General features: G+C 35.4%; 4 protein-coding genes across 4 annotated transcripts; 2 read left to right on the forward strand and 2 right to left on the reverse strand.

Moving 5' to 3' along the window:
• Positions 1-1510, reverse strand: CBG13994 (the record flags this gene model as incomplete). The annotated part of the gene is made up of 4 exons (XM_045239395.1): positions 1-39; positions 90-308; positions 355-436; positions 723-1510. 4 exons carry the CDS (start codon positions 1508-1510, stop codon positions 1-3), a joined length of 1128 nt encoding a protein of 375 aa, XP_045095315.1.
• A 3832-nt stretch (positions 1511-5342) lies between these two features.
• On the forward strand, positions 5343-6272 carry CBG13995 (the record flags this gene model as incomplete). The annotated part of the gene is made up of 3 exons (XM_002644203.1): positions 5343-5419; positions 5466-6056; positions 6104-6272. The coding sequence occupies 3 exons, from the start codon at positions 5343-5345 to the stop codon at positions 6270-6272; spliced, it is 837 nt and encodes a 278-aa protein (XP_002644249.1).
• A 64-nt stretch (positions 6273-6336) lies between these two features.
• Positions 6337-10138, forward strand: CBG13996 (the record flags this gene model as incomplete). The annotated part of the gene is made up of 5 exons (XM_002644204.2): positions 6337-6370; positions 8833-8910; positions 8959-9027; positions 9900-10071; positions 10114-10138. The coding sequence occupies 5 exons, from the start codon at positions 6337-6339 to the stop codon at positions 10136-10138; spliced, it is 378 nt and encodes a 125-aa protein (XP_002644250.2).
• Positions 10139-13250: 3112 nt separating this feature from the next.
• Positions 13251-15881, reverse strand: CBG13997 (the record flags this gene model as incomplete). Its single annotated transcript, XM_002644205.1, has 6 exons — positions 13251-13302; positions 13767-13838; positions 14413-14612; positions 14672-14755; positions 15553-15649; positions 15739-15881. 6 exons carry the CDS (start codon positions 15879-15881, stop codon positions 13251-13253), a joined length of 648 nt encoding a protein of 215 aa, XP_002644251.1.
• Positions 15882-23226: the final 7345 nt, after the last annotated feature.

The following is a 23226-nucleotide window of genomic DNA, read 5'->3' on the forward strand; positions in this document are numbered from 1 at the left end:
TCAGTCCGTCGAGTTTGCCTTGAACTGTTTTAATGGAATCTGGAAATTTGAAAAAAACCATTTTAGTATTCTAAAAATGCCTCTCAAACCTTTTCTTCGCTTCCTTCAAGCTTCTCAATCTCTTCTTCGAGAACTTTCAGTGTATCAGCCATAAGAAATTCTCCCAAAGGTCGAATCAAAGATCTTGCGAGATGCTTGAATAATAGACACAATTTTATTGAAGTTCCAGTTGGATTTTGAAGTCGTCCACTCTTCACGTTCTTCAGAACGATGCTGAACAATTGGTTGAAGTCTTGAATCGGAATTAACTGAAAAATAAAATTTTTTTATTTCGGAACGAAAATCCAGTCAAACCTGATCATTAGCCTTGAACAAACGTACAGCTCTCAACGCTTTCTCTTGGAAAGAGTCCTCCAAATTAATTGAAAGCGAGCGTCTCAATTTGCTCTGCCAGTTTCCGAAGACTGATTTTTTCAAATACCAGAGGTCGCCTGAATTCAGGTAATTATATTTTTTCGAAGTTTTTTGAATTTGGCGCCAAAATGAGGGTGTTTCAATTGTAGCAATACAAGACGTTTCAGCCTAAGCCTATGAAAAATGTGGAAATTTTTCTGATTTTCGCGAATTTCATTACTTTTTTTGACTGAAATTATTTTTAGAGAATTATGTTTTTTTTTTAATTCTAGGCTTAGTTAGGGGCGAAATTCAAAAAAAAGACATACATTTCCGCTTCTTTGTCCAGAATAATTACTTCTGGAGCTTGCTGAATCTCTTCCACAAAATCTTCGATTTTCACTCGATTTCGGGTATTCTGACCAAAATTCTGTGCTTCATTGTTATCATGAGCTATGGCTTCAGCATTTTGATTTTGAATATTCAAATCATTGTGAACAGTTGGTCCCAATCCTTCTAATTCCTCTGGCTTTCTCATTTTTACTTCATTGGTCTCTGGTGGATTTGCAATTTCTGGTTCTTCCTGTCTCTCGATTTTAGGCCGTTTTGCGTTTCCTTGCCTGAGTTCTGAATGTCGTTTGTTGTGTTGCATTGGGGGTTCAATTCCATTGGGAACCATAAATTCTGGATGTTCACCATTATCCAGATCCGCATAGTCGATTCGACCATTAAACAGCGTTCCTTGGTGGAGGCTTCCATTTATTAGATCCACGCCTTCTTCTGATTTCAAGTTTTGAATGAAATTCTGTGCTGGATTATTACCCTGAATACTGGCTTGAGCATCTGATTTTTGAACATTTAAATCGTGGTTCCCTGCCGGTCTTAAGTCATCGAATTCTACTGGCTTTTGATCTGGCGCTGCTTCCTCTTCTTCGTTTCCCATTTCCACGTCATCTACCTCGGGTGGATTCGGAAAAATTTGTGGAATCGGAGCAAGTTTCGGTTTCCGGACATTTTGAGATCTTCTTGCTGGTTTCACGACCGTTTTCTTTCTATAATCAGTTTTCGTTACGGTAAGAAGAATTGAGAACTTCAAAAGAAAAAATAAGCTTTGCATCACTAAAGGTAAACTTTATCAGCAACACGTTTAATTAAGGGAAATTTTTTAATGTGAAGTTTTCAGAATTTTGAGTTTTGAATGTGCAAAAAAATTGTCGGAAAATCAGAAATTTTCAATTTCTCAAAATATCTATGCTTGTCTGAGAAAAAAAAGGTTAGAGAGTATTTTTTGCAGTCTAAATACGGTAGCGATATCGAAGCGGAGAGCCTAAATAGCACACAAACGGTGGAGACGCAGACACTTTTTCTCTGCGTCTCAACCTTTTTTTTCTCAGACAAGCATAATAAAAATGTTCCATTTTCGTAGTTTGCAGTCTTCTTCTGAAAGTCTATTTCTGAAATTTTGTATTTTTCAAGTTCAAAAATTCGAAAATTTTGGATTTTTTAAAGGTGGTGTACGGTGAAATTTTTTATTGCATCAAAATGTGCAGAAATGCATGTAGATTGCCTTAAAAATATAGAAAAAATTCAAAAAAAATTCCTTCATTGAGAAAAACGCATCGAAAAATACGCTGAAAGCCCTTAGGGACGAGGTTTTTTCTAGGCCGCCTGGTGAGTAAAAGCGCGCGAATTCAAACTTTTAAAATTTTTTCGCTCGTTTTCACTTTTTTTTCGGTTTTTTTTGGAACATTTTTTTAAGACGAAAAATGCTCATTTGGTTCCGATATCTGGTACTGTCCAAACCGTGACCAAATTCGGTAAAAATGAAATATTTTCTCAATGGGAATGATGATTTGATCATGGCAACTAAATTTCGCGTAAAATCAAGCCTCTCCAATCACATTTTTACCAGATGCAGCATTTGCCATGAGGAGTGTCCCGAAATCGAGCCTCTCTGTATGTTGGCAAACTTTCAAGAATAAATATCATTGTCTTCGTGCATTTTTAAAACTTCAAAAAAGCGGCAAGGATCAAAAAACAATTTCTAGTGGTGATTTCCACGCTGGCTTTGAATCTGATACCGAAAAAAGTTCACGCTCGTACTTTATACGAAATACTACTAAAAAATCAAAAAAAAAACAATAACAATTTTTCTACCCGTTGAATGTCCCACCGATACATATTCATTTTCAGTATATTTTCAAAACCTTTTCTCACCTTTAACTTTTTACAGCATTTTGAAGAGCAGTAGAAAAAATAATAAGAAAAATAGAAGAGAATAATAAAGATTCAGAAAAATAAAGTGTTCTTCCCGAACCCATTCATTCACAGGGTTCATAGGAAGAACACCAGAATATAGAGGCCCATACACACGGTGCCAGAAGAAGAAGAATGAATACAATGGAAAGAAAGAAGAGAGACGGCGGTGTGGGCGTGGCTAACGTTCTGTGTGTCTACGTTCTCTCTATGTTTCGTCTACATAACGACTAGACAGGTCAAGTGTGTCCTCTGTTGAGAGACACAACAACAAAAGAAGAGGCAATGATCTGCGTCTACATGGTTTCACTGTACTCTGGCATTTTGCCATCTTTTGTCGGTTAGTGGCTGAGCGAACATGCTTAGTGGGGAGGAGAAGGAGACATCCAACAAAAGGCTACAGTGACATGGTATAATATTCAAATGAAAGGGATAGGGAAGAAAGCGGATCGACAGAAAAAAATCTTCATTTTTTAAAAAAGAAGTTAGTGTTACAAGTTTACAATAAAAGGCTTAAAAATAATACTGAAGTCGTGTGATGCTTTTATGCCTCGTAGATATAATCAAAAGATTAAAAAAGAAAAACAATTTTGAGAGTATATTGATTCGACCTTAATGTTTTTTGTCTGCGTTTCTATAATTTCACTGTACTCAGTAATTTCCAAAAGAAGCAGTATATTTAAAAGATCAAAGATCCATTTGAAATGGATCTTATCGATCGGAAAATTTTCAACATTTTTTTCTAGCTGAAACACCTGAAGCTGAAATTAATGGAAATTCTAAACTGATTGTCTTTTGTACTTCTTTGATGATTAAGAGTACCCGCTGGCCATTATATTGATAAAAATTGATTTTGCATTAGTTTTTTTTTTCGCAAGGAAAAAACGAATGACTAAAATGGGAAGAACGGAGATAGACGGCGGTGTGGGCGTGGTTAACGTTCTGTCTGCCTTCGTTCTCACTACAGTTGACACCTGTTTTCCCAGAGGACCATGAGATACAAGGCCCACTTATATCAACATTTTTAGCACACTTATTATCTTGAACAGTCCACTTTCGTTAGTATGACCTCTTCTGACCGCAATAAAAGATAATTAAATTATACTTTGATCTCAAACGAGTACCCACTAAAGGACAATAGGTCATCAAGACACCTGTCGCATGATAGTTCTAACGAGAATAAACAAAAATAAAAGTGGGAGGGTGAAAATCTAAACTTATCCAGATTCGGGTAGGGGAGAAAGGGAATCGACGGGAAAATTAGGAAAATATTTATACGTTTGTGTTAATTTTAAAAAAAACTTTTAGAAAGACATTGAAGTCCTGTGATTTTATCGCCTCTTAAAAGTATTGCAATACCAATTTTTATCAAAATAATGGCCACAGCGGGTTCTCTAAATCAACAAAGTACCGCCTGCTGCCACCGTTCCGCATTTCTGTCAATGGAACTGTTTTTGAATAAGACTAATAATTTTTTTTTTGATGATAGGTAATTTTTCTTCCGGAATGCTTTTTTTGTTTGCATTTTTGGAGTATTTATTCTTAATTTTTTGTATATTTTTCTTGATTTTTTGTCTATTTTTTTATTTTTTGTCTATTTTTCCTGATTTTTTGTCTATTTTCCCTGATTTTGTGGCTATTTTTTCTGATTTTTTTTATTCCAGATTTCAGTCCCAAATTGAAGCTGTCCATTTTTAGAAACCAAAATTTTCTCCCCTCGGCTCATTCCCATTTTTAAGGCTTGTACTGGTCGTTAGAAATTCATTATTTTTAGGGTTAGAACTTGACCCTATGTAATCGACTGCAAAAAATCGAATGGAATTATCAGTTTTTCAATAATTACATTACTTTCATTCGTAAACTTCAAAAAATAGGAACCGGATTGACAAAGTTGGCTAAAAGTATTAGATGGAAGGGGGATGCCCCCAGATTTTTTGATGGATTCTGGCAGATTATGTATTTGGGGATTGAGTTCTAAAAAAAAATAAAAGTTCTATGGTCGTTGTAAAATACAATTTTCAGCCAAAGTACCAGCCAACATACATGAAAAATTTTAGCGATAACCTCATACACCAGATATACCCGAAGACATTTCTGGTCGCAAAATAATTTTAAATCAATGTTGAAATGAGTTTTTAAATGATGTACGAAAGGATGCTATTTGATGCCGTTTTTTCTTAGTTTTTCTAGACATGCCCTTTACGCATAATGCCCCTCACGACCACCTGAGAAAATCAATTACATTCAGTAATCGCACAAACAAGTCATCAAACGAGGATCTGGTCACAAAAGGGCGGAACAGAGTACCTACTGTGTCATCTGTCTTCTTCGCAGACGTTCTCCTTCTTTGCTATATTGATTGTATTTCTCGATTCCGATAATATTCTATTTTCCATGGTCATCAACTTTTCTCATCCCCTCTCTTCCTGTTCTTTCACAGTTTACTTTGTATTTTCAGAACTACAAAAAGAATGAAACTACCCAAATATCCGTGTTTGGTTCAAAAAGAAATACTCGACAATATGGGATATTCCGAACTTTTTCGCCTTTCTTTCGCTTCGAAAAACATGAAAAAAGCCATCAAATCGTCCCAAATCAGCAGATTCAAAAAGATCAGTTCTATTGAGTACCACTGTCATGAAAGAAATCTACCATATATTTATATTCGCTGCAACAATGAATGGGTCAAAATCATGAATTTAGTGGAGCATAAGAGGTTTATCAGGAAAGGTTTTAGTTTGAATATTTCTGGAAAGAAGATAAAGTTCCGGTGAGTTACAATTGTGCATTGAATGATATAACAATTTTTATTTCAGATTATCCTACAACTCTCTTGTAGCATCATTTCCCCGGGGTGAAAGAGAATGCGTCATCAAGGCTATCCATGATTATTTGATTGATTTTTTCGGAAGTTCAATTGAGTATCATTGGAAATCAGAAGGTTTTGAAGCTCATTTTATTTCACAACCCCAAAACTTGTCATTGTCCGCTGCGGTGAGGTTAAACCTGAACTTCGAGGATATGAAACTCCTTGACCTTTTTTTCTCCACGTCTCCTGTTTTAAAATCGGTTAATATGTTCACAAGCATTGGTAACAAACCATTCCACACGGAATCTAAAATCTATCAAGCAGAATCTATTGAAATCGATCAATTCTTCAACACTGTCCCAAACGTTTTGAGTCGTTTTCAAGGAAGACAGGCATTTTTAGAAACTTTGAGATACCGAATCTCGGATTTGATCGGGTTTGTGAATTTATGGAAATCAGGACAAGCATTTCAAAACCTTGAATACTTACAAATGAGAATCGGTTGTCATGAAATCCCCCAGGACGAAATTTTTTCGGCGATTAAGGCTAAATTCATTGCTGGAACTAAGAAGCCACTAACGCACACACTTCCCAAAGTGTAAGTTATTTTTAAATGATTTAAAATAGTTCTATATCATTTTTCAGGCACATTGGGTATGATAAAAAACCAAAAACGGATCCAATCACTAGCCACACATACGTCGTTCGAGATTCAGACAATCGTGTAGCATCAATTCTGATTCAAGCGAAGACGTTCAGTTTTGGAGTATGGGATATATATATATATTCCATTAAATTTTTCTTGACCGAATAGCAACCTATATTAGTACTGCTTTGCAGAGATTTTTTAGAGATTTTATTTATCCCTTTTCGAGTTAATGTACTTCATTAAAATTTTTATTCCAGACTTCAGTACCAAATTGAAACTGTCCATTTTTAGAAATACTATTTCTTCTTAAACTCCAAAGAATCTCAATGTATGATTGACACCTGTTTTTCCACAGGATCATGAGATACGAGGCCCACTAATATCAACATTTTTAGCACATATATTAACTTGAATAGTCCACTTTCGTTAGTATGACCTCTTCTGACCGCAATAAAAGATAATTAAATTATACTTTGATCTCGAACGAGTACCCACTAAAGGACAATAGGTCATCAAGACACCTGTCGCATGATAGTTCTAACGAGAAAGAACAGAAATAAAATAAGGGGGGGGGGGGTGAAAATCTAAACTTATCCAGAATCGGGTAGAGGGAAAAGGGGATCGACGGGAAAATTGGAAAATATTTATGTTTGTTTTAATTAAAAGAAAAACTTTTCGAAAAACATTGAAGTCCTGTGATTTTTATCGCCTCTTAAAAGTAATGCAAAATCAATTTTTATCAATATAATGGCCAGCGGGTACTCTTAATCATCAAAGAAGTACAAAAGACAATCAGTTTAGAATTTCCATTAATTTCAGCTTCAGGTGTTTCAGCTAGAAAAAAAATGTTGAAAATTTTCCGATCTATAAAATCCATTTCAAATGGATCTTTTAAATATACTGCTTCTTTTGGAAATTACTGAGTACAGTGAAATTATAGAAACGCAGACAAAAAACATTAAGGTCGAATCAATATACTCTCAAAATTGTTTTTCTTTTTTAATCTTTTGATTATATCTACGAGGCATAAAAGCATCACACGACTTCAGTATTATTTTTAAGCCTTTTATTGTAAACTTGTAACACTAACTTCTTTTTTAAAAAATGAAGATTTTTTTTCTGTCGATCCGCTTTCTTCCCTATCCCTTTCATTTGAATATTATACCATGTCATTGTAGCTTTTTGTTGGATGTCTCCTTCTCCTCCCCACTAAGCATGTTCGCTCAGCCACTAACCGACAAAAGATGGCAAAATGCCAGAGTACAGTGAAACCATGTAGACGCAGATCATTGCCTCTTCTTTTGTTGTTGTGTCTTCTCAACAGAGGACACACTTGACCTGTCTAGTCGTTATATAGACGAAACATAGAGAGAACGTAGACACACAGAACGTTAGCCACGCCCACACCGCCGTCTCTCTTCTTTCTTTCCATTGTATTCATTCTTCTTCTTCTGGCACCGTGTGTATGGGCCTCTATATTCTGGTGTTCTTCCTATGAACCCTGTGAATGAATGGGTTCGGGAAGAACACTTTATTTTCCTGAAACTTTATTATTCTCTTCTATTTTTCTTATTATTTTTTCTACTGCTCTTCAAAATGCTGTAAAAAGTTAAAGGTGAGAAAAGATTTTGAAAATATACTGAAAATGAATATGTATCGGCGGGACATTCAACGGTTAGAAAAATTGTTATTGTTTGGCAATGGAAAAAAGCAAAATGGTCCTAGGAGTCTGATATTGTATGTGGTGGGTATAAAAGCTACCCTGAAACTTTTTATCATAATGCTCTTAGGCCACGATCACCTCTGGGCGCGAAAAACTACCGTAACCCCGAAAAATGTTTTTTTCAAAAAAAAAATGATATCGACCCAAATATTTTGAATTTCAGTTTCTGGTACTATTATGACCATTTTTCCTGTTGGGACCAATTTTTTACGATAACCCTAGAGTAGAGAAAATTTCACTTTTTCCATTTTTTGTTCACTTTTTTGAATTTTTTTTCACTTTTTTGGAAAATTCTCAAAAATTTTCCACTGGACCAAAAACGAAACACTAATAGTTCAATGTAAACCTGCTTTCACTTTGATATCTGATTATGAAAAAAATCACTGAAAATGTGTCGTCGTGAAAAATTTTAACATAAGTGTAAAAAAGTTAACGTTAGATTCAAAACCAACGTAAACTTTACATTCGAAAGTTTTTGTTTAAATGCATATCCTTAGCACAAGGCGAGTTGTAGTCCAGAAGGAAGAATGAGGTTTCACAATGTGGGGAAGTACAAAGCAACTAAAATTCGCCCAAAATCTACCATCTCCAATTTTGATCAAATTTTCACAAAATGTAGTATTTGGTAGTATTCTGGCAAAGTTTCAAAATTTGTTCTCATTGTCTTCGTGCAGTTCTGGAGCTCGTGTTTTCAGTGAAAATGGACTTGGACAAAATTTTCGTCGAGGTACTTCAAAAAACACTCGAAGACGATGAGAACGATTCTTGAAACTTTGCCGCAATACTACCTATCACAAATACTATATTTGGTACAAATTTGATCTTGTTTTTGACCTTGATTTTGATTATTTCGACCTTGAATTTGATATTTTACCCCATATGGTAAAACCTCATTTTTTCGCACTTATTGAACTAAAGGAGCTCACCTTGTGCTTTGTATATGCAAACTCAAACAAACTTACAAAACTTTATTTTTGGTGTGATTGAGTGATTGATTTTCAGTATTGGTCCCAGTTGCGGAGCTCAACAAAGCGCTTGATGAGATTGGATATCTTCGCAACGAACTTGGAGCCTATGAACGTGAGTTGTTTAGCCGCCAGTAACTTTCTTAACATAACATTTTTTTAGGAGAGTTCTGGCGCACTCAAGGTGAAGTCAATGGACTAACCACTGCACGCGGCTTTCACAATCAACTGAGTGAGTTTCGGAAGTCATTTATAAAGCCAAATAGTCTGATTACAGCCAAAGACGATTTTCTCAACTTCTAGGACTTTTCAGTACATGAAATTTGTGGTATTTTAATGTATTTTATTAAAACTTGTATGAAATTTCATATTTCAAACATTTTCTCTCAAAAAATTATCATATTCTTTTCCGCCTTTCTATTTACTTTTTTCCCTGAACAAAATTTTTCTAGTGAAACACAATATACAAATTTCATGTTTTGAAACGTCCTGATAGTTAAGAGAATCGTCTTTCAAAATCACTGCAACCGCGATTTTTGATACTGAAAATTTCTGGAAATTGACTAAAAACTGAAAATTAATTAATATATTATGGGATTCCCAGAAATGATTATAAAGGTCTTAATGCTATCTTGAACCAAAAAATTATCTATTTCTTAATATGTATATTTTTTAAATTTGAATCTCTAAAATCAAATAATTCAGAAGATAGAAAATGTCTGAGTTTTCTTTCATTCCTAATTTTTACACGATTAATATTGAAAAAAATTATAATGGCGAGTACCGTCAACCCCTTCAATAGAAGAGCCCCTTAACTTTTGACGCTGATCTCAATTATCTCAATTCCAGTCAGAGATATAAACACGTGGCTTACTAATAAATTATTCATCATAATATGAGAAGTGTTTTGTCAGTTGACAACTCTTTCAAATTTTTGATAGGAACAGAGAAAATTTTCCTCATAGTCAGATGGCCTTTCTAGAACAGGTTTTACGGTAAAGCATATCTATTCCGAACCAATATTTTACAATACTACAAAACTTTTAATATGCTACAAGACGAACCCAAAAACTTGATAATCTGATTCATGTTCTTCCTTTTTAGGGACTCGATCCAAGCATAATATGATGCAAGCCCTCAGAGCTCAGGCTCTGTATGCTCATCATGGAGCACAGGCCGGCGGGAGGGGAACGATCCGTGAACAAGCTCTCAATTTTCGAGGGGTTGAACAAGATCAGAGACGACGAGTACCCATCCGTCAAGATGTTTCTGAGCGGTATGTAGATTTTTTGCTCCCAACCAAAGGATATAATTCCAGAAAAAAATCAAGCCGCTTTCGATGAACAGAGGGCTAAACTGGCGAGTAGGAGCACCAAAATAAATCTCCGCTTTTGTTGATTCACTTTTTCCCTAATAAATCTGTTTTTGTTAAGTACAAAAATGTTTAGAAGTTGCATGGAATAAAAAGCGTATACTTTTTCTTTTTCAGAAGAATTAAGATCACATTTACGCATCGAACCTAGAAGAAAGGAAAATAATGATGCAATGACACATATCGACCAAAGAATGGCATTTATCTTTGCTCAAACTTATCCGATTCGATTGAAAACTTTTGTAGGAGATATTGGAAGTTTTAGTAGGAATTAGTACTGGGAAATCAGAAAGCTTGCAAATTTGAAAAATAGAAGCCCCTAAGATACAGTACCGGTCGAAAAGATAAACAAAATCATATTTTTCAGTTTATTTTTGGTCATTATGGCCATTTTCAGGAGTCTGGATCTCGGATGACAAGTTTCCGATTCATTTTTTATCCTTATTTAACGGTTCTACTGCGTAAAGGAGGACTCCGACAAAGATTTGTTGTATCAAAATCTTTGAGAAATTTTGTATTTTCCTAATAGTATTGAAGAAAACTGCGAAAAAATCAGCATCCCTAAAAACCCCAACGTAAATACAGGGTGGGCCAAAAGTATGGTAACACATTCAAAGTGCTGTAACTTCTCCAAAAAAACTCGAACACACTTGAAATTTTGACAATAGCTTCCTGAATACTTCCTAAGAATGAAATTATAATAGTTGTTCGGTGCAGTTGCCTTTGATCGTCATAAAATCCATGAGTCTCTTAGGGAACACATCTACTATGGCACGGGGGTGTTTTGGGGATAACATGGCTCGTTCTAGGTCCAAAACATTTTCCAATGACTTCAAATTGGGTTTTGGACATGTTCGGACTCTTGACTGAGAAATTTCATATACGGAATAGTCCAGCAGATTCATGTCTGGCGACGTGGCTGACCATTTGCAAGTCGTACTGAATCTTGAAAAGTTGGCCTTGCAAAGTTGGCCGCACCTGGTTGAACGATTTTCGCCTAGTGAGCGGAAGCAGAATCATGTTGAACAGTCCAAACATAATTTTTAAAATGTGATTTGATCTACGGAAGCACATGCCTCCAAAAAATTCCCTCCTATCAGTACTTTTTGTTGATTTCCACCCCAAAATCTACATAAATCAGAAATCGGAGGTTGTTGCACCAAAAACGACATCGTTCTGAGGATAGAAAACTCTGTTGGTCATCCAAACGTGATTATTAGCTAGCTCAGATCTCGGGGCAAAAACTTGATAGTTTTTTGATAAGGATTCGACTTCCACCGTGAAGAGTTTCTGGTCACCAAATATCCTATTCATGTGTTCATTTTGGTGCGTGCCAGCAAATGGAGATTTGCACTTTTGGATGCGTACCAGATTCTTGTTTCCCGGCAGAATTCCAGTATTTTTAACACGATACAGGGTCAATCTGTGCTCACTTTTTACGATTAATCTGACTGATTTTCTGCTCAATCACAGCTCCAGAGTCATTGTTTTCATGATTTTCTGCGATTTCGACGAACTCGTTTTCTGACGGCCTTGATTCTCTCCTGAGTAACCAAAGATCAAGTTTTTACGTTTATCAGAATGTTCTTGACCGTACTCAACTAACCAAACCATTCGATGGTTATCCACAAGGTTGTTCGTGAGAAACGGAGAGCTTTTCCGATAATCTTTAATAATTTCCGATAGCCACCTCTCTCTTTGCAACCTCTACGAGGGTGCCTAGGAGTATAGAACTAGTCACCATTCGTGTAAAAGTTAACCTAACGACTTGAAAATTTGTATATCAACTAATTGAGACATGCTGAAAATTAAAAACATAAAATCGTAACCCCAAAACCGCTTCAGCGCCAACCAGCTCGCACGAAACTTGTGTTACCATACTTTTGGCCCACCCTGTATACATAGATTAGGAGAGGAAGCACGGAAAATCGAGACAGTGAGAGGAAAGCGGGAAACGTGTGGTAGTGGAGAAAAAATAACGCATGTGTGTATCAAGTCGGGCCTAAACCGCCGACTGTCCTCCGCGCCGTTCTGCCGTTCTTCTGTCCAGCCGTCTTGTGCCGACCTTTCGCTTTTTTGTCTAACTGTTTGTCGCCAACTTCTTGCTTTTTCGTCTTACCGTCTGCCGCCAACGTTTTGCTTTTCTGTCAATGGAACTATTTTCAAATAAGGTTAATAATTTTTTTTTGATAGTAGTTACTTTTTCTTCGCGAATTCTTTTTTATTAATTTTTTGTTAATTATTAATTTTTTGTAAATTTTTTGCACTTTTTTTATTAATTATTAATTTTTTGTACATTTTCCCTAATTTTTTGTCTATTTCTCTTGATATTTTGTCCTTTCTCCCTGATTTGTTGTCTATTTTTCCTGATTTTTCTGTACATTTTTCTTGATTTTTTCTTAGATTTTTTGTGTGTTTCCGAAATGAACAGATCTGAAATATTTGATCATGAAATGATTATTCGAGGAACAAATTTTTCAAAAAAGGCTTTGTCAAATATCGCAAACCAGTAAGCTGGTGCGCTTTCGGCGCGATTCAATCTATTTTTTTTTGAATTTTCGTCGCTTCGTTTCTCACTTTTTCTAGAAGGGTCACGTAAATATATATATATATAAATATATATTTTTTTTTAAATTTTTTCAAACGTTGACAGACGGACATTAGGACGGACAGACGCCCCTAGCGTTTTATTAATAAGGAAAATTGCCTATAGCTTCCAATCTTCCCCAGTTTTGGTGGAAATGTGTATTCTCACCTGGTTTCACACAAAACTTTGAAAAAGATCTTTGTAGAAGCTGTGAATCACGCCAACAAATTAATTTTATGTCAGAAAAATGCGGAAGGAGCTTGACGATCAATAGAAGATGGTTCAGAAGAAAAACGACGGTCTTTCAGAATTTTGTTAGTATTGATTTATAATTTTTCACAGTAAGCGCAGACAAAATGGTCGAAAGTGATGATTTTGTCGAAGGGTTCTGACAAAGCTAAAATCGAAAATTTCAAAGGGAGCGACTCAAAACTAAATGAGAAGCTGATGTCCTTACAGGAGAAATACAGAAAATTCAAAAAAAATGACTGATCAATCAAAGAAGAAGCTGCTCAATCTTGAGGAGCTTCTTCTGGGAACGTGAAGCTCTGAAAAGATGTGTCATTGAAATTGTTGGCCCATACTCCCAGGGGGCATCGAAATAGGGGGCATCGTACTCAAAGCGGGCATACACTCATAGGGGTCACTAACTCATAGGGGCATCCTGAAGTTGTCTCTTAGGGGCATAAAAAATTCGTTGTAACTTTCTTCTAAGTGATCGGAACTTTCAGAAACTTTCCACGCAGATTACTCTATTGCTAAAATTTAAGAATCACTTTGATTTTTAGAATTTTCATTTTTAGCTTTCCCGCTAGGATCAGAAGAGTGGTTGATTACACAATGCTTGAGGCACAAAGCTTTTTTCAAGTTTAGTCTCGTCAATCTTTCTTACTGGTCATGGCGAGACTTTGAAACACTGATTTTTAAAAACTATGAGTCCTGTTTACAATGTTCATAAAACATGATACTGTATGGTTCGATAATCGATGAAACAGGATGCGTTCAAACTTACATAGGTAGTTTGAAAAATCTGTTGTTTTGACAAAAAACTTTTCGAAGCGGCAGGAATTCAAGAGGAATTTTCCTAAAATTAGGAAAATTGTATTTTACGATAGGGTAAAAAGAGCTGGTCAGAATGATACAATGTTTTGCTTATATGTCTCATTCACAAAAGAAAAAATAAAGTTTTTCGAACTTTTGAACGGTCAGCGGAAAACCATGACTGATGAGTAGGTACTGATCGGAGTTGACGAAGTACCATGTTTTTCGAAAACAACAGTTTATTTTCATTATTAAAACATAATGTGAACGCTCCTACTAATCTCTGTTCGGCCACAAGCCATGCTGGAGAAAAGCAAGAGGAAGTTGCGTGCCAACATTACCTTGAAAAATGACTTTATTCGTTTGAAACCTATGATGGTTAAGCAAATTTTGTAAAATCTGCGTTGTGAAATAGAGCATCAAATGTGAATTCGAATGATATATGGGTTCATCAAGCTAGTCACTTAACCAGAGCGATATTGAAGCGAAAACATAATTTTCATCACGTTTGAGAAACCGATTGCTGCTCCGTGCAATAAAATTCTACACGAGAGTTGTTTTGTTTTTCAAGAACTACAGTTTAAAAATTGTGGAACTGGTACCGAGAATATCCTCACAAGTTGTCTCTCGTCGCTCGGTGATAAGTTGCCATTGCGCAAAATGGTGTATTGGCACAGGTGAAAGTTCCGTTGTAGAGGATGATGACTTTTTCTGTACTGGTTTCGTTTTTGAGAGCTTCAATTGAGTAGTCCTCGTTGGCGACGGCTAGTGAAACTGTCATGACTAATAAAAGTAGGATTGGCTTTATTTTAAAAATCTGAAACAATGAGACACTCATTTTAAATAAGCGTTTGAATTGAGAATTCAAAAATTCACAATAATTGATTTCACTTCATATTTTTTGAAGCATCGAGTAGGAACGATTTGAGTGAAAATAATATAAATGTTATGACCTAAATGCTGTAAAAAAATAGGATATGTTGATGTGAGGCCAGACATTACACAATCGAAAAAGAAATGAGCGGGGTTTTTTTCGCGAGCGCTCCCAGTGTGTATTCCGAAGTGCCTGGTAGTACCACAAACTATATGGTGCCAGGAACTACGTTTTGACAAAGTGAAATTTGATTATGAGCAGAACACTTTTCTGTCGCTTTTCACGTATTTTACATACGTATTCAGTAAATAAATAAATAAAATATTTAGCATCGTTACCGTATACCGGTCTTTAATGAAATGAGATGTTAGCTTTCCCCTCATATACAATAAGGTGGTTTGATATTCTTTATCTGAAAACTGATGCTTGAATTCATGCGTCTACCGTATGCTGAGTGTTTAATGATGAATCAGTTTATCCTTTTTTTATTTCTTTTCATTTCAAAAGAATACTTTGATAAGAGAAAAATATAACAAATGGCTGCCTCGAAGGGCAATGTGGTGTGAATGGAGAGAAGAATTATACTAAACCCCCCAAAATCGGAGTTCTCGAAAGTTTGCAGAAACCGTCTCTTGAAAATTTCAAAATTCTAAACAGTTTGATCCCAATGCTTGCATCACATTCCAAGAAAAAAGTTTTGAACTTTTTAAACCATCGAAGTCTTTAGCAGAACTCACTTTTTTTAAATATTAACTTTTACAACATTTTATTATAAACTTTAAAATTATAGGAAACAAACTCTAATAAAATCAAACCCTTTTTTAATTGTTTAAACAAATCTGACGATTCTGAAGTAAATGAAGAAACCAAGAACAAAGCCTACAAAGAAAACAAAAAACGTCTTGAGAAAAAATACATAAATCATGATGACTTTCTCCAGTTTTAAAGCACATGCTGCTGGGCTGATAGAGACTGAAGTTCTGAAATTTATTCTGATAGAAAAAACTATAAGAGTATCAGAAAAGTCCTTTTTTATGTATATCCTCTACACACTTCAAAACCAACTCACTTTTCTTTTCCTTGAAGCATCAATACGTCTGCACAAAATAGTTTTTCTAATTGACATGAGAGAGTGCTTGGAAATTGCACGAACTTTCGTTCAGACGAGTTTTCCTTTTGGACACACGTTCTGAGTGGTCTTGATGCAAGCATAGGGAGAATGATGACAAAAAATAGCAAATGGAGTCTCATTTTCTCGAATAAAAAAGTTTTTCAAATGCCGAAGTGATATTTTTCTCCTGATGTAATAATGGCTGATTAGCTGAAGACTGAGGTTGAGAGAGATAGGGTCAGCTAGTGTAACATTTGATGAAACAGCAATTTGATTAATAGAGTGGCACGAATTACAATTTTTGAATCAATCTTTCACAATGCTCCAGAATAAGAAGTACGCCTTTAATGAGAGTGTTACTAAATTAGAAATTTTACAGTATTTTAAAAGGAGAAATTCGGGAACTTTCTTGCGCACCGTTCAATATATAAGACAATTTAAAATATATTCAAAATATTCAAATTCAAAATAATATATACAAAAAACAAAAAAATCCACATTTCTTTTAAAATTAAAATGGGTATTTCTTTGCTAGAAAATTAGCGTATTCTCTCATACTTCATCACATTTTCAAACAATACAAATTTCAGGTCGTTGCTCGGGAATAAAAACTGTGACGGCGGATCGTAACTTCTCAAAAAGCGTGTAAACGTCGTCAGTTGCAAATTTCGTGATGGTATTACAAGCTCCTTGCCATCCAAAATATGTGGCTGACGATGTATCAAGTTGATTATCAAAAATGCTGAATGGTGAGTTTTTCTCGATTTTTGAATTTTTGTATTTAACGTTCCCTTCGTTTAATGTGTGCGCGCCAACGTCGTCGACAACACTGTTAGGGCAGTTCAGAATGACAGTGTCAGAAAATATCCACATTTTTTTTAGTTAGGAATGAGAACAACTTGAAGGCTTTAGTCAGTGCTTCATTCAAATTTAAAAAGACGAACGAATACTGTTGAAAGAAAAAGACAAATTATATCAGAACAAAGTCATAGTATTTAAAATTAGAAAACTGAACATTAATAATCAAAGATTAAACCAAATTCGGGCATATTTCGGCGTCGTTCAATCCAGTCGTCTGTGTGCAGTATAGGCGACCGAGACTCCATCTTTCTTCTAGGGGTGAGACTTCTCTTCTTGTGTCCTTCACAACTGTATTTTGAATAGCAGAGGAATGGAATAACTACAAACAGAATTAGCAAAATGGTGATGAGGGTAGCGAAAGCCAGGAGCATGAGTACATCTGAAATCATCTAAAATTGGAAGCAATTGGAATAATGTATTTCAGAAGGTGTTTTGTTCAAAAAATTCATTGCAAAAGAAAACATGCTCAGAGTCTTGTTTTTCTCAAAATCCTTGCTTGAAGCAAATTTTTGAAAACATTACTGGAAAATATACATGCTGAATATTTTTCAGTCCTCGAATTTAGAAATCTTACATCATGAAAATGTTTCATTGCTCTCGAAGTGGTGACCGCATGGGTTTTCTCCATGGTTTCTGCGGAAATCTCGGTAACATTAAGAACATCATCAGCAAAGTCCGACGTGGAGTTTCCGAGTTCAATTGATGTCCCCATTGTGGTAAACAGAAGAGACGAAATTGCGAGAAGAAAGAAACAGCGGGTCATACTCTGAAAATTGAGTAGTATGAGTTCTTCAAATCTTTGGTTAACAGAAACGATGAATAATCGATTGATAATTTTCCTTTTGACAGCTTATTGGTTTACTACCTGAATTTTAAATCAACCTTTTTAGCTTTTGATTTCCAAACCTGGAACTCCAGTTTCTAGAACACAAAAAATCGAAAAGACATAAATCGAGAGTTTCGGAAAAAGATGGGAGGGATGGAAGATGAAAGAAAGGCAAAAAAGAGAAAAAAGAATGAAAAATTTTGGTTTTTATGTGTTCGGGCGAGAGTACAAGACACAGAGAAACAGTCCAGCGAAAATAGTATGGGGTAGAACAAACTATGGGAAAAACTGTAAATTTATGCAAGAACATATCAAAAGATTTGTGGGAACCAAGAATATTTCGTGTTTGAATGTTTTTTGAACTGTTGATATAGATGTGGACACTACAATGTATCTGGCAAAGCATTGCAAATCAGCTCAAAAATTACAGGTTTTATAGATTAGGTTTCTGGAAATGAGTGCTACACTCTGGAAATGAGTGCTACATGTTTTTCAGGATTGAACTGTTAATTTTTTCATTTTATTCACTCTTTTCATATGTATTCTTGAGCCCATAATAAACGTTATTTTTTCTTGAAGAATTGAGAAATAAAATTGTGTTTTCCAGCCACCAAAACAGAGCAGAGAAGATGTCTGATGATAAAATTCATCAGACACCTTGACCACACATTCTGGTGAATTTCAAACATTGAGCCTTATATAAGTACAAAATCCAATCAGAAGTGATTGACGTGTAGAGCAGCTTGAATCGAACGCGTCGACATCATCGGATCTTCAGCTGGTGATTGTACATATCCAGAAGCCGATACTGAAAGCAAACTAAACCCAGAACACTCAGCTTGCTTTAAGGGACAAGAAAAATTAAATGACAAAGACTCACCGCAAAGTAGAACCCTGAGGAGACAACAGAAACAGATTTGAATCAAAATCACTTGCTTCATGAAGCCACGGATTTTTTGGTTCTTATTTCCTGTTGACACTGCATTCGAAGGTATTCTAACAAAAACCAAACCGTCTCATTGCAATGGTAAGTTCAACAGATATCTCGAATACTCCAGGTACGGGAAGAAGCAGAAAATGATTTTTCCATTTTGGCGGGATCTGTTTTTCTTGGATCTTGAACCCGGTGTCAAAATGAACGGACGGCTTTTACATCGCAGCTTCTTCCCATTCTCCTGTATTTTGAAATAATTCGGCCAGTGTATCACTTTTTCCACATATTCCCACATATAGAAAACCAATAAAACGTTTCCGATCGTCCATGAGGTCTTCTAAAAACATTACTGGTCATGGAAATTTAACTAAAGCACAACTAAACTAGGCTGTAATTTAGCTAAAAAGAAACAATGTTTATTTATCCATCATAATTTTTTTGTTTTTTATGTCCTACAGGATGCACGCAACGCACTCGAGAGCTCTACCTCATTCAACACAAAATTAGTTTTTCAATCGTAGCATAATATTTTTCATAGATAGATTAATTCAATCATCAAATAAAAATTTACTTTCAGGATGTGACACTGCTTCTCGTCATATATTATTCAGCTCTTGCTTCAAATGCTCCACCGACATGGTTTTCCTCCTGATTGTTGAATCAACAATTGCGATTATCATATCACTTTAGCTCATAAGCTGTCCTGAAAACTTTTTTCACGAATTGACAAGTTCAACGCGACAAAGTCGTAATTTTCTAGAAATTCTACTGACTTATTGGCACATTTCTGATATTGTTTTTGCCAACAACTGATCATGAGACTTGTCTCAGCTCTGTAAAAATCGAAAAACTCACTTGATATCGTTCCACGAAGATGCGAACTTGTTGGTTTTTCACAAAAACTTTATAAAGTTTTTATTTCCTGCTGAATGAGCATGAAGAAATATGAACGATGTGTCTTGATTTGTCCGTATTGTTGCTTGTATGGGATATCATTTGGAATCTGATTATCATGTATTTTAATGTTTTTTTTTCCTTTTTTTCCACGATTCTTGCAATCGTAAATAAATAAATAAATAAATAAATATCAATCGCATTGTCGTCGGGATTTTTTCATATATCCAAATCCGGTCGCCAAGGCAAGCTGTCGCATTGAACGGCAAAATCAGCGCAAAGTCGATCGAATTTGGTGAGATCTGTCTCTTGATCCAGAACTAGGTGTCAACTTGAAGAGAGTAATTTTCCATTAAATCTTCTTGCCATTTGTTCTGTACTTCGAGTTTATCTAGCTGAAAAAACGATTTTCCATGCATCCGCACATACAGATGACCAAGAAACCGTTTTCGGTTGTCCATGTGGTGTTCTGTAAAAAGTACTGGTCAATCGCTTAAAATTGAGTCAAATCTCAACTGAATTGATCTGAAATTTTGAGTGAAATGTTGTTTTTTACGGAAAACTGATATTTTTAATGTGAGTTTTCTCATTTGAAAGAAAAATCACTATTGGAAACAATTCATTCTTTAGTTTAAAAAAACTCACAGTTAAAAACGGTAAAAGCTCCTTGTAGTAAGTTTTTTACTTGCCAAAATCCGTTGGTGATGGGTTATCGGGCACACGATCTGGTAAAGAACACAATACAAAGTGCCCCTCATCTTGCTGACGGGAGGATGCCAGCCGCACGCGGCACGCAACGCATCAAACGACACTCGTTCAATCGATGATTAAAATTGTTTCAGCGGATTTTCTCATTTCGAAAAAGAATTTTTGTAAGAAAATGCATCAGAAGGGTTCAGAGAATTGTCAATTTTGCTTTTGAAGACAAGTTATCAACTACGGTCCTATATCAGCGTAAGTTTTTGGTCAGTTTTTTTTTGTATTTTCAGAAAATCGTCACAAATCGGGTTCAATTCAAGAAGTTTCTAATAGCCGTGGATGAAAAAAGAAAGAAGGGTCCTCCAGCTGCCTTTGCCTTATTGATTTTCTCTACATGGTGCTTTCAAACCTCCAGTTGATATGAACTCATTGCCGAGTTGCTCAAACCGGAAGTTTCAAAGAATCAGTAGTTTTGATGAGGTCAAGAAAAACATCTATAAACGGATGGGGAAACTGAAATTCGTCACAAATCGGTTCAATTCAATAAATTTTGAATAGCTGTGCATGAAAAAGAAAAGAAATGGACCTTCAGCTGCTTTCGTTTTTTGGTGTTCTCTACATGATGGCTTCAAACTTATAAACATTCATTCTCGATTCGCTAATTTGCTGAAACCGGAAGTTTCGAAGGATCAGTAATTTTGGTGTGGTCCACACAAAAGTAGTCGTGAAAATTTTTTGGAAATTTAGGAAATTTAGTCTACAGATTTGAAGACGAGTCTAATACGACGACAACATAAATCCATACGTCAGGAAGAGCTGAAGATTGAAAAACGAAAACGAAAAAGACAAAACATCAAGGAGAATTAACAAAAAACAGTAAAACGGATGAAAAAGACGTTTTCATGCATAATTTGGCTGCCTACAATTGCTGCTCAGCTGAAAAAAGCAGGAAAAACATTGAAAAACAGTGAGTGGGAATGTATTTCAACGTTTTTGTCTGTTGGGTGTATACTGGAAAACCAGGTGGGATAGATTGGAAGGGGCTGTAAAGCGATATACCCAAAAATCGATATAGAAAAAAACAGTAACGTTGCACAGCCTACCGATCCGCGATTGCGCCAACTTGCCGCTTTTAAATAGTGCAGCGGAGCGCGCTTGTGTTTTCAGTGTTAATTTTCAGAAATTTTTTTCAGATGGCGATATCTCAGCTCAAACCGAATGAAAAAACATGGGAATACCTACGAATTGTAAAGAATATAATTCATCAGATTTTTATAATTTTCGCTGTTAAAATTTTTCCGGCTTTGCGGAAACGTGCCTTTTCTGAAAAAAGTCCAGTTTTTCAAACTTTTTCAGCCAAAATTTCATAGTTTCCAAGTTTGTTTTGTATGGTTGACATAATACATATGTTTCTGAATTAGAAATAGACAGTTTAAGCAAGAATCTCAAAAATACAAGTTATGAATAGCCTGCTTCTGTTAATTTAGAGCAGCTGTCCAAAACCTGATTTCTCCCGGGGCTAAATCGAATTGGAACGGTAAGATGAATGCTCGAAACTTATCACGGCATCATTTTCATGACGTTTCGTACAGAATCTGAAAGTTTCCTGCAAGAAAATGGTCAATACAACTCAATCTAAGTCCTAGGGGGGGAAAATTATTTACAGAATCAATTTTATGAACCGATGAAATTGCCTGAAATTCATGGAGTTCGATGAAATCGAATTCAACCCTACAACAACACCTCCATGTGTTTTACTCGCTAAATATGACATTAGACTTTGAAATATTTGTCTGGATTTTGAGATTACCTGTTCAGCAATGTATTTTCTTTGTCGTTAAATGAAACTGACAAACGAACGAAAACCAAGAAAAAATTATGAAAAACTGGATTTTTTTTCAGAAAAGGCACGTTTCCGCAAAGCCGGAAAATTTTTAAAAGCGAAAATTATTAAAATCTGATGAAGAATGTTTTTCTCTACAATTCGTAGGTATTCCCATGTTTTTCCTTCGGTTTGAGCTGAGATATCTCCAACTGAAAAAAAATCTGGAAATTTAACACTGAAAACACAAGCTCGCTCCGTCGCACCATTTGAAGGCGGCAAGTTGGCGCAATCGCGGATCGGGACACTGTGCGTTGTCGTTTGTGGAAGAAATATTATCTTTCGGGAGAAAGAGAGATAAAGACAAACCAAACAAAAACATGGGGGTGTGACTGATCAAATCGGATTCTACACATTGGCTCAATCATATCAACTGCTATTAAAATATCCCAAATCTGTAAATGAAAAATACTGCAAACTTCATATCAGCCGGAAAACAAATATTGTTATACTTTGGGAAAGAAAACTTTGTATGTCCTTTCACGATTTTTTCTTGAAAACTCCTACATATTATCATATCCTTGACGTCAAGATTCACATCAATTTTTCAAGAGTCTCTTATTCCCAATTGATCTGTTATTGTTGTCCGAATAAATGAGAGTTAGAGAGTGGTATACGGTAGGGATCTCGAAGCGGCGAAACGAAAAAACACGCATACGATGGAGATGCAGTCAGATTTTTTGGAGAGTCTGTCTGCGTCTCAACTCTCATTTTTTCGAAAAGCGATAAAATGTGTCATCGGTTTCGACAATTGCTAAGACTCACTTTTGTTATTTCTTTTGCCAACGCTATTTCGCCACAAATTTCTCTGCGTCTTCAGCTCTCTAACCAATAGTAAATAAACCGAAATTGCTACTCATTCTGTTATTTTTTGAATGCGTTCTCTCGTGATTTGAAATTTGTGTAGAATTCTTATGATTTTTTAGTTGTTTCCACTAGACAGAAAACTTATTACCATCTTTGCTTCTCCCTGACGAGGAAAAGAAAACATAGATTCGCGACATTTTCAAAAATTGTGCCTTGCTACTTTGATAATACAGAATAAGTAATCTCCATATTTCCTCTAATAGAAGCCGATGGGTTTCTATTTTTCAAGGATTTATTTTCAAAACAAAGTTTATTCAAGAATTCGAAAATTCGGAAGTTAAGAATTCTGTAATTCTGTGTTTCGGAAAATTCGAAATTTGCATTCTGCAATTCTAAACTTCAAAGTTTTGAAGTTATGAAATTCTGAGATTCCAGGAACTCAAAATTCAAAATTCAGGAATCGTAAATTCCAAAAAAAAATAAAATTCGAAAAATCTGAAATTCCGAAATTTAGGAATTATTATACTTTTCTGAGAAAAAGGT

This window comes from Caenorhabditis briggsae (genome assembly GCF_000004555.2).
Source record: "Caenorhabditis briggsae complete genome, chrX, whole genome shotgun sequence".
Taxonomy (NCBI): domain Eukaryota; kingdom Metazoa; phylum Nematoda; class Chromadorea; order Rhabditida; family Rhabditidae; genus Caenorhabditis; species Caenorhabditis briggsae.